Source organism: Bombina bombina, chromosome 8, assembly GCF_027579735.1.
Source record: "Bombina bombina isolate aBomBom1 chromosome 8, aBomBom1.pri, whole genome shotgun sequence".
In the NCBI taxonomy this organism is placed as follows: domain Eukaryota; kingdom Metazoa; phylum Chordata; class Amphibia; order Anura; family Bombinatoridae; genus Bombina; species Bombina bombina.
Window position 1 is genome coordinate 26,647,740 of NC_069506.1, and position 12,355 is coordinate 26,660,094.

General features: G+C 37.8%; 1 protein-coding gene across 1 annotated transcript in view; it reads right to left on the bottom strand.

Annotated features, from left to right (window-relative positions):
• Positions 1-4,248: 4,248 nt before the first annotated feature.
• The window catches only part of RAP1GAP (RAP1 GTPase activating protein), a 258,903-nt gene continuing 250,796 nt past the window's right edge, over positions 4,249-12,355 (bottom strand). Inside the window, exon 25 of the mRNA XM_053690229.1 lies at positions 4,249-6,939. Within this exon, the coding sequence (XP_053546204.1) occupies positions 6,829-6,939 (111 nt within the window). The 3' untranslated portion in view covers positions 4,249-6,828. The remainder of the gene's footprint in view (positions 6,940-12,355) is intronic.

Here is a 12,355-nt window from a genome sequence, read left to right on the forward strand (position 1 = left end):
TTTACATACTGGCTATTTCTATGGCTGATATTGCTGCTGCTTCAACTTTTTGGTTGGACAGTTTAGCACAGCAGTTATCAGATCCTGAATTGTCTAGCATTGTTCTTTTACTTCAACATGCTAATCATTTCATTTGTGATGCTATATTTGATGTCATTAAGATTGGTATTAAATCTATGTCTTTAGCTATTCTTACTAGAAGAGCTTTATGGCTTAAATCTTGAAATACTGACATGGTGTCTAAATCTAGATTACTATCTCTATCATTTCAGGGTAACAATTTATTTGGTACTCATTTGGATTCTATTATCTCCACTATCACTGGGGAAAGGGAGTTTTTCTGCCCCAAGATAAGAAATCTAAGGGTAAGTTTAAAGCTCCAAATCGTTCTCGTTCCTTTCATCAGAATAGAGAACAAAAGACATCTCCTTCCCCTAAGGCCTCTGGCTCTATTTGGAGACCATCTTCAAATTGGAATAAATCCAAGCCTTATAAGAAAACAAATCCAGCCCCTAAGACTGCATGAAGGTGTGGCACTCAAACCAGTTCAACTGGTGGGGAGCAGATTTAAATTATTTCAAGACATTTGGACAGATTCTATTCAAAATCAGTGGATTCACAATATTGTTTCTCAAGGGTATTGAATAGGTTTCAGAATAAGACCTCCCAATGGAAGATTCTTTCTTTCTCGTGTTCCAACAAACCCTGTGAAGGCTCAGGCTTTTCATAAGTGTGTTTCAGACCTAGATCTTTCAGGGGTGATTGTTCCAGTTCCTCAGCAGAATTAGGGTTTGGGTTTTTATTCATATCTGTTCATTGTCCCAAAGAAAGAATATTCATTCAGACCAATTCTGGATCTGAAAAATTTAAATCGTTTTGAAAGAGTCCCAACTTTCAAGATGGTGACTATAAGGACTATTCTGCCTTTTGTTCAGCAAGGTCATTTTATGTCCACAATAGACTTACAGGATGCTTATCTTCACATTTCAAATCATCCAGACCACTATCGTTTTCTGAGATTCTCTTTTCTAGACAAGCATTACCAATTTGTCGCTCTTCCGTTTGGCCTAGCGACAGCTACAAGAATCTTCATCAAAGGTTCTCGTGTCCTTCTATCTGTAATCAGAGAGCAGGGTAATGCAGTGTTTCCTTATTTGGAAAATATCTTGGTACTGGCTCAACCTTTTCATTTAGCAGAATCTCACAGGAAACAACTAGTGTGATTTCTTTAAAGACATGGTTGGAGGATCAATTTACAAAAGAGTTTCTTGTTCCTCAGACAAGGGTAATCTTTTTAGGTTTCCAGATAGATTCAGTGTCCATGACTCTTTCTCTGACAGACAAGAGACGAATGAAGTTGGTTTTAAACCTTAAGTCTCTATCATTCCTTTCAGTGGCTTTGTGCATGGAAGTTTTGGTCTCATGATTGCAGCATCAGACGCAATCCCCTTTGCTCGTTTTCAAATTAGGCCTCTACAGCTTTGTATGTTGCACCAATGGTGCAGGGATTATACTCAGATATCACAACTGATATACTTAAATCCCAATACTCAACTCTCTCTGACTTGGTGGTCAGACTATCACCTTATTGTTCAAGGGGCCTCCTTTGTTTGTCCTTCCTGGACTGTGATCTCAACAGATGCAATTCTTACAGGTAGGGGAGCTGTCTGGAGGTCTCTGACAGCACAAGGAATTTTGGTTTTCCTAAAGAGGTGAGGTTACCAATCAATATTTTAGAACTCTGTTCTGTTTTCAGAGATCTTCAGGCTTGGCCTCTATTAAAGAGAGAACTTTACATTAATTTTCAGACAGACAATATCACAACAGTGGCATATGCCAATTATCAAGGAGGGACTCGCAGTCCTTCAGCAATGAAAGAAGTATCTTGGATACTTTCTTGGGCGGAATCCAACTCTTGTCAAATTTCTGCAATTCATATCCCAGGTGTAGACAATTGGGAAGCGGATTATCTCAGCCGTCAGACTTTACATCCGGGAGAGTGGTCTCTCCATCCAGATGTGTTTTTTCATCTTGTACAGATGTGGGGTCTTCCAGAAATAGATCTGATGGCCTCTCATCTAAACAAGAAGCTTCCCAGATACCTTTCCAAGTCCAATGCTTTAGCAGTTCCTTGGCTTTACCAACCTGCTTACATTTTTCCGCCTCTGGTTCTTCTTCTAAGGGTGATCTCCAAGATCATAATGGAACAATCTTATGTGTTTCTGATAGCACCTGCATGGCCTCACAGGTTTTGGTATGCAGATCTTGTTTGGATGTCCAGTTGCCAGTCTTGGCCACTTCCTTTAAGGGCTGTTTTTCCATCAGGATCTCAAATCTCTAAATTTGAAGGCATGGAAATTGAACGCTTAGTGCTTAGTCATAGAGGTTTTTCTGACTCAGTAATTAGCACTATGATACAGGCTTGTAAGTCTGTTTCAAGGAAGATTTATCATCGGGTTTGGAAAACCTATATTTCTTGGTGTTCCACCCATGATTATTCTTGGCATTCTTTCAGAATTCCTAGGATTTTACAGTTTCTTCAGGATGGTTTGGATAAAGGGTTGTCTGAAAATACTTTGAAAGGACAAATTTCTGCTCTTTTTGTAATTTCATAGAAAGATTGCTAAGCTTCCTGATATTCACTGTTTTGTTCAGGCTTTGACTCGTATCAAACCTGTTATTCAATTTATTTCTCCTCCTTGGAGTCTCAATTTGGTATTGAAGATTTTACAGGCTTCTCCTTTTGAGCCTATGGCCCCAAGTTATCAAGGTCTGGCGGACCTGATCTGACACTGCGGATCAGGTCCGCCCCCTGCAGACTCACAGACAATGGGCCGCCAGCAGGGGGGTGTCAATCAACCCGATCGTACTTGATCGGGTTGTATTGTGGCGATGTGTGTCCGCCTACTCAGAGCAGGCGGACAGGTTATGGAGCAGCGGTCTTTGTGACGGAGCTTGATAAATATGCCCCTATGTGTTTTGGCTATCTCTTCTGCTAGAAGAGTTTCTGAATTGTCTGCTCTCTCTTGTGAGTCTCCTTATCTGATTTTCCATCAAGATAAAGCTGTTTTGCGGACCTCGTTTACATTTTTGCCTAAAGTTGTGAATTCTAACATTAATAGGGAAATTGTTGTTTCTTCCTTGTGTCCTAATCCTAAGAATACTCTTGAAAGGTCTTTACATTCTGAATGTGGTAATAGCTTTAAAATATTATGTTGAGGCTACTAAAGATTTCAGAAAGACTTCTAGTCTATTTGCTATTTTTTCTGGTTCCAAGAAAGGTCAGAAAACCTCTGCGATATTTCTCTGGCATCTTGGTTGAAACTTTTGATTCACAAAGCTTATTTGGAGGCGGGGCAGTCTCCGCCTCAGCGAATTACAGCTCATTCTACTAGATCAGTTGCCACTTCTTGGGCTTTCAAAAATGAAGCTTCAGTTGATCAAATTTGCAAAACAGCAACTTGGTCTTCTTTGCATACATTTACTAAATTTTACCATTTTGATGTGTTTGCTTCTTCGGAAGCAGCATTTGGTAGAAAGGTTCTTCAGGCAGATGTCTCAGTTTGATTCTACTGCCTTTTGATTTGAGTTTTTTAAAAATTTTAAGAAAATGTAATTATTATCTTTTTGGATTTATTGTCTCAGCGGATATAGCTGTTTTTATTTTATCCCTCCCTCTCTAGTGACTCGTGGACTTCCACACCTTGGGCATCCCCTTTATTTTCACATATGATAACAGTGTTTATAACATTATTATACTAGTGTTCAAGTCTTGTGCACTCCTGAAACTACCTCAGTATGCTTTCATGGTAAAGGATCTCCAACAAAGGATACCAAAAGAAAAATAAATAAATCTCAGAACAGAACATTAATGAGACAGAAATCAGTGTTAGGTAAAACTAAACTGCATGCTATACCTTAAAAAAATATTGTTTTTGTTATAAATTCTGCCCTCTCACACTCTTTAAAAAAAAACAAACAAACAAAAATACTTATCTCTGAGCAGCCAATCAGGACTGTGTTCTACAGATGAAAGTCTGTAATTGGCTACAAGAGGGTGAACTTTGTAAAGAGAAAAAAATAGACCGGCAAAAACAATTTTTTTTTTTTTTACAATGTAAGTTCTTAAAGTTAATGCATCACATCTATATCCCTTTTACATTGTATTCTCTTGAAATGCAATATTGGCTTCAGCTTAACATATATATATAGTCATTCAATTTCTCCCAAGCGAACAACACAGCATCGTTTATATATATTTTAGTTTATTTTTTTTCAGCCCATATAACTTTTTTAAAGCCTTTTTACAAATTATATTACGATTTCCTTCTGATAAATACAACTTTTATATATTTTTTTTACATTAGACTATGTAAAGAAAAGACAAAACACATCAACAAATAATCATATCTCAAAAAAATAAGTGTTTTGCATTTTTTAACATCACTGAGTTTATGTGCCTTCAAAAGGGAAACATGATAAAACAATGCTGACATAAATATTAAATAAATCAAACATAGACTTTTTATCAATGAGAGATGTGGAGGGTTGATGTCATTACAACAAGAAGCCACAAGAGGGAAATCTTTGATTTACAAGTCCATACAGGACACTAAAATAGCCACAGACATGCGGACAGGACACCACTGTTCTCACGGCTAGCTCACTGCATGCTGTTATGAACATTGCTACCAAATTCACTTTGCACACACAGAGCAGAATCCATGAACAGTAAATTCTGAGCAAATGGAATTTGTATTTGGATGTCATATGATGGATTATTCCCATTGTTTATGGATAGAGCGGTCAATAGCTTTGTGACCACCAATGCATGCTGGATGAGTTGCATAGTATGTTTGAGTTCTGCTTTTCTTTTTAGGAGAATCCAATATATATGTTCTCTGTGGTTTATTATAGTCCAAGCTTTTATTTGGAGAACTGATTTTCACTTGTGGAGTTTTCGAACATTCTTTAATGTTCTTATACCTGCTGTAAATCTCACCCTGGATCTCTTGGGCATAACAAGAAGCTTGATGTCTTCCATATTAACTGCTAAGCTTAGTCTTCTCACTTTTAATAAGCAACCCTTAATCATGTATCTGGGGGGGGGGGGGGGGCTGCTGGTGCCTAAATGTAACAAATAAGTGGTTTCAGCTGTCAGACAAATGTTGGTAACAAGAAATAGATTAAGGTTAGCATTAAATAGGGCGTGCATCCTTGTCTTTTAGAAGATTTTTTAATTTAATACAAAGGATCTGAACTAAAAGGTTATGAGCTAATATTCTAGAGAAATGTTTGGCCTTGGCCAACTATGTCTGTGCCTAGAGGGCATCAGTATATAAAGGATAGAACATTTTGTAGTTCTAGGGCATAATACCCTCCAACTCCAGTCTCTCAAAATGTTTTATTTATACATTTTTTTTACAAATCATTGATCCCTGGTTCACTAGTGCATGACTACACCACTGGTCTCAAGAGAAATTTAAGAGGCATATATGAGCTTAAATTGTTCGGTTGGGTGCAGCAGATATTCCAGTGTCTAGGGCAACAAAAAAACTATATACACCATTGCCTAAGACTGATATAATGATTTAGTATATTAGTGTATAAGTCACACACACTTTGAGCACCAGTATAATTCATTTTGCTCATTTAGCTGTCCCAGTGGCACTTGCCATAACACAGTGATGTGTTCTCCATAAACTCTATACATCTGCCATTCTCTGAAAATCTTAAAGTTCTTTGTTCACAAAACAAACAGTTGAAACCTGGGAGAATTAGGTTGTTTTTAACATAAAGCTCAGATTAGAAGCTGAGAAGGGCTCACAAAATGTAAGAACTGGGGCAGTTAATATCTTTACAAAAATATCTGTGCCAACAGAAATGTTATTTAAAACCATATTAGTTTTACAGGAGATCTATAAATATATTTTTATGGACTTCAGAATAACTTATATGGGTGATAGAATAATGTGAACCGTACCAAACAAACACAAAGTGCTGGGACACCAGGCTGTACATAGCATGAAAGCCACACATGTCTAATGGGGAGGGCTGACACACCTTACAGTAAAGCACATGATTGGTTTACAGTGTCCTTGACCTATAACCTACAAGTACTCTGGTTACTTTGTTTTTCTTCTATGGAATTAAGTGATTAAATAAGTCTCTCCACCAGCATCAGTACTTGAGTGTGCATGCTGCATGACGACCTGAGTTATAATCACCACCAGTTTTAAGATCTTCAAACCAAGAAATCTGGACTTGACATTCCAGGACAATAATTGGAAATCATAACTGGTATTCATAAGGAACAGTTGTCATGATAAAAGATTTACAAGAATCTTAGCTACTAAAAATGTTTGTGTCTACAGCCATTTCAAGGGCATCACTCAAAAGTCCGCTTGGGAGGCTACAGAATTCTCTTCTTTGAAAGACCTCTCATGGAGATGCTGGTCAATATATGACCTACTTTTAATGGTTGTTAGTTCACCATTATTATTAGCATAGTCTTTAACCATTAATGTATGAGTGTCTAATATCAAGGTGCCGCTGAGATCTATTAATGTAATTCTACCACCCTTGCTGGTGAGGTGACTTTGTAAATATGGCAGGAAGGATGATACACACATCCTCCAACTGGAATAGCCGGTGAACCATCAGATGCCTGCTATTAAACAACCGGCTACTGTATCTGTAAACTCTATCAGGATCTATGTCAGTCCTCTCATCTGCTCCAAAAGTAACGCTGGTCCCAGTAAAATAAAACAAACGGGTGTACCGATGATAAGAAGAGCAGTGAGGCTTAGAATGAGATCCCTTGTTAATTTAGAAGCGAGTCAGCAGGAAACTGGGCTTACAGGTGGAGCAATCACTCTCATCTGTACTGAAGACCGGGGTCTGGTGCAAATCCTTCAGCTTCCGCCTTCGCTGGAGAACCTTAAGATTATAAATAAAGAGCAATTATTTTCATGTTTGCAATATAATGGAAATGGACTATCATATGATGATATATACAGTCTACATATATATATATATATATATATATATATATATATATATATATATATATATATATATATATTAATGTCTCAATGTCCTCTGATACATTTTCATAGTCAACCTTTCACAGTAACACAAGTGAACATATTTTAATATAGTTATCTTCATACAAACTGCTTTTTTTTTGTTACATTACATCACAATATATTAACTAATTAATACGGAGTTGATATTATCAGATGATATTAGATGATTCTCCAAGTCTATTATTGCTATATCCATGGGCGTCCACAGAAATGCCCCGAACAAAGCAATATTCAGAAGGAGATTCTTGCTTATAATACAAACAAGTTGAACTTATTTTTTTTTTTAAATACGTATGGATATAAAAAGCAAAGTTCCAGGGGGGAAAATTTTGCTCCCCTTTTCTATAAAAGATAAACAAAACAATATGTCACTTTGAGAGTCTAACATCTAGTTAATAATGGGAAATAATCATAAATGTTTTAATTAAAGGGATAGTTCAATGAGAATCATAAAAGTGCAAGTTACTGCAACTAGAAGAATAAACCTTAAATATAGTAATTGTCATGTGCCAAGCTGTGGAATTATTTTAGAAACCCTCCCATATAGTTAGGCATTCTCTCCTTTTAAACATAGTTATCTACTGATAGGTGCAAGGAAAACCAATAAACCCCTTAATTATGCAGGAGAAAGTTTGACTTGAGTTATTCCCTAGTCTGTTTTATGCAAGCCATGGATGTCAAGAGAGCAGGGGCGTATGTTGGTCTATGCCAACTAGGCCTGTTCCTAATGCTACTGGATGAGCAGCAGTGAATATTGAAGGGTTATGGCATAATGTCCCCCATACTTCTAAAAATCCCTCCCAACCATCCTGTATGCTTTAGGATTTTCATGGGGGAGTCTGACTCACAGTCTGCATCAACACATCCATGACCCTTCTAGACATGCCCAAGAACCGTCCACCCTCCTGCCCTTCTTGTATGTGACCCGCACAGATAATGGGACAATGATCAATGTCTAGTTAGGTTTTATGACCCCTCCATTCTTTACTGGCCTTTGGTTGTGAGAAATTTACAAGACAAATATAAGTTAAAATTGGTGGTGGTTGGTGAGTTTGTAGGTCATCAGATTTTCAGTCTTAGGGCACCACAAAAACTAAACAGACCACTGCAGAGATTTGTGTTAAACCAGCACATGAAGTATGTGAGAAGCCAGGAGTGAAAGTAACAAGCCAATGTAATGGTGGTGGTGGGGCATCAGTTAAAGGGCCACTAAAGTCATTTTATATATGCATAGTATAACAACTGATCACTGCTTTGCAAAATCTCTACATCCAAAATAAATGTTTTAAAAATAATTTAAACTCATTGTGTTAGCAAAATGGGCATTTGTTTGCAATCCATGGACACATCTATTGAAAAGCCTCTTGAGTAAAATTATCTAATTTGCTGTAGCCAATTAGGAATATATATATATATATATATATATATATATTTATATATATATATATATATATATATATATATATATATATATATATATATATATATATATATATATATATATATATAAACTCCTGCACTGATCAAGCAGTCACTGTGTAGCATGTTGCAGATGCATCATTTTCATTCCTGCAAGATGCTTCTCATCTTCTCTGGGGGCAGTTGAAAAAACACAATTTTCAAAGGTAAATTACAAAAGAAATATAAGAAAGGGTTTAAAAGTAAAGGAAACGATTCACATACAGTAGAGTTGAAAGAGGGAGTAAAAAGATTCCGTAAGATGTTATCTTCACCATTTATATTATTATATATGCTATATATTCTATGCAGCTGAATCACTCAAGAATACAGAAATGATTAACCAATAGCAAGATAGGAGAGGGTGAGGAGCCTTTTTTTGCCCAGAGTTCTAGGCTCACTAAATTTCCCAGAAACCACCAAGCTTGATGCAACCTGAAATGTGCTTCACACACAAAGGCCCTTATTTAAGAAAGTCTGGCGGACCTGATCCGACAGTGCGGATCAGGTCCGCCAGACCTCGCTGAATACGGCGAGCAATATGCTCGCCGTATTCAGCATTGCACCAGTAGCTCACAAGAGCTGCTGGTGCAACGCCGTCCCCTGCAGACTCGCGGCCAATGGGCTGCCAGCATGGGGGTGTCAATCAACCCGATCGTACTCGATCGGGTTGATTTCTGGCGATGTCTGTCCGCCTGCTCAGAACAGGCGGACAGGTTATGGAGCAGCGGTCTTGTGCAGGCTCGCCAGAAACACGGGACATCAAGCTCCATACGGAGCTTGATAGATAGGCCCCACTCTCTTAGTTTAATTCTTGTGATATTTCAGTTGAAAAACCACAAGGAATTATTGGGTTACAGACATTGCAAATTATGAGCAAAGAACATTAGGAAATGGTAAACAATACACTGGGCATAATTCACTAATGTCTCTCGAGTTTCACCAGTTCTCAGTTAGTGAATCAGCTGCACAAAAATCATAAAAACTGGTGAAGTTGGAAAGACCCATGAAGTTACAGCAAACACCTTGAGACTTTAATAGAAAATATTTTATGTGTAGTAACATGTTTCCAATATACATTCATTATTTATTTTGACCCCTTTTCATGCAATTTACCTCTGAAAATTGTGGATTTTCTCATTCTCACAAGTTTAAATGCACCCTGTCGACTTATCAAGGCTAGCTCTGATACATATTTGTCCCTTTTTGGAATTAGCAGATAACAACTGGGAAACCATGCAGTTTATACAAATGCCCATACCTAACTGTGGCTAGTCATGTTGTCTACAGACTCAAGCCCGAATTGATACCTCCAAATAAGGCAAGTGTCAGCTGGAGTTCTGCTATTTAAAAATACTAACAGCAAAAAATATGTTAAGATGTTTTAAAAATGTTTAAACTTGGCTGATTCTATATCAAGATAACAGAAATGCCTCATAACTACAAGCTGTTTGCTGTTGTTTTAGCACACTCTAAAGTGAGGAGCACTCACAGCTAAGTGGAAGGGTTGGGACAATTATTGTTTGGGGTCACATTACAGAAAAGTAGCGTAAAGTAATCACACTGAAGTCTATTCCCCTAAACAGAGAGGCAGGAGAGAGGTGGGGTTGAGAAAGAGGGGAGAGAAAAAGACAGTGGGGAGAAATAAAATAAAGAGAGTGACAACTCAGAAGGATTCAGTAGTAAGTTTACATGCAATAACACGGGAGCAGGAGGCTGACCTGTTGGTACAGAGGCTTGTCCATGAAGATCTTAAACGAGGAGGGCTAGCACTGCTACACAAATAAGGACACATGACGGAGGTTACGTGGGAGAGAAAAAAGTCAACAATACAACTTAAAAAAGGAGTAACAAATATATAAAACTGAAAATCCAAATACAATTATAAGAGAGGGAGTTGGGTCAGACTTATACATTATACATGTAAGAAACATTTACAAGTTCAGGTGTCTTTCAGGCTTTGTTAAAGGGACACTCCAGTCAAAACTAAACTATTATTATTCAGATAGAGGACACAATTTCAAACAACTTTCCTATTCACATACATTATCTAAATATGCACAATCTTTATATATGCACACTTTGTGAGGCATCAGCTCGTATAGAATATACGTATATGCATTTTGTGATTGGCTGAGGGAGGGAAAATATAACTAACTTTAAAATTTGTCAGAAAGAAATCTACAACTCATTTAAAATTTAGTAATTTTGCATTGTCTTTTTACTATGCATTTACTGATTATGCAGTTCAACTGTGCTAATTGGTCTTTTTAACTCTGTCTTACAAAAGTGTAATTCACTGCACATCTGACACATATATTTATGTGTATATATATGTGTGTGTGTGTGTATAATATATATATATTGTGACCTAGGATCTTGCAATCACATAGTCTTCAAAACTGGAAACACCACACAAGGTTGTAGCTTTATAAAAATATAGTCCGTTTATTAACAGGTCTGGCAAAAACAGGCAAAATAAACATAAACAAGCATTAAGTTGGCTTTTCACAAAAACAAAAATGCACAGACCTTTCAAACTTTGTTTTTCCTTTAGAGATAATTCCTCTCAGTCTCTCAGGAGAGTGTTGCAGTTTCCCTTACCGCTGGCATTTTTACTGAATCCCTGACTGGGGATTTTTATTAGCACCTGCTGTCAATTACCACATGCAGGTGAATAGCTAGCTGGGTAAGACGGCATTCCTGGACTGGGCTTTCTCACATGATGTACTGCCTGCAAACTGCAGGGTGGAGTACTGGCCCGCCCTACTCTCCAAATGTCCCACCCCAGGGACCCAGACATAAATCACATATTTTCTTTATGTGGTAAACAAACACAACTATTCTCCCTGGGGTTGTCAGATCATACCCTGCACTGCAGCACTTTTGGGGGAATATAGATACCTTCCAATACTATGCCTTGGGTACTGTCACACATCCACCCCCCAGCTCAGACCTAGTAGGGTGAGCGACCATGGTCAAAAGCGTATGCATACGTGAAAGGCCATCAGCATTTCCCTGTTTACAACCTGCCCTGTGTTCTACTGAGAAGTGATAGGGCTGCAATCTAAGAAACCAGCGTGTAACTCTACTATTATTTTCTTTATTTTGACTCATCCATATGAGAGGTGCATGATCAGTAACTAGCCTATATTTTCTGCCCAACAAATAATATTTAGAGTTCAACAGCCCATTTAATTACTAGACACTCCTTTTCAACAATCTAATAGTTATTTTCCCTAGGTTGAAGTTTCCTACTGAGGTATAGTATCGGGTGCTCTTCACGTTGACTTTCCTGGGAAAGCACTGCTCCAAGCCCTATATCGGCATCTGTTTGTAAAACAAACTCCTTTGAAAAATCAGGGGTGACTAACACTGGCTGCCTTCAGATGGCTTCCTTGAGATTTTGAAATGCGTGTTCAGCTTCAGAGGACCATTTCACTATTACTGGAGCTTTTGCTTTAGTGAGGTCAGTTAAAGGACCCGGTATAGTAGCAAAGTTGGAAATAAACCTTCTGTAGTAGCCAACAAGCCCAATAAATAATCTGACCTGTTTCTTCCTCATGGGTCGTGGCTAATTTATTATGGCTTCAACTTTAGCATGTTGTGGCTTCACTATTCCTCTTCCAATGGAATAGCCAAGATACTTTGGCTCCTCCAAGCCAATGATACATTTACTAGGGTTTGCTGTCAGACCGGCCTTTCTTATGGAATTAAGGAAAGCTTGCACTTTTGGCAAGTGTGACTCCCAATCTTCGCTATGTATGACCACGTCATCTAAGTAAGTTGCGGCATAATGAGCATGTGGC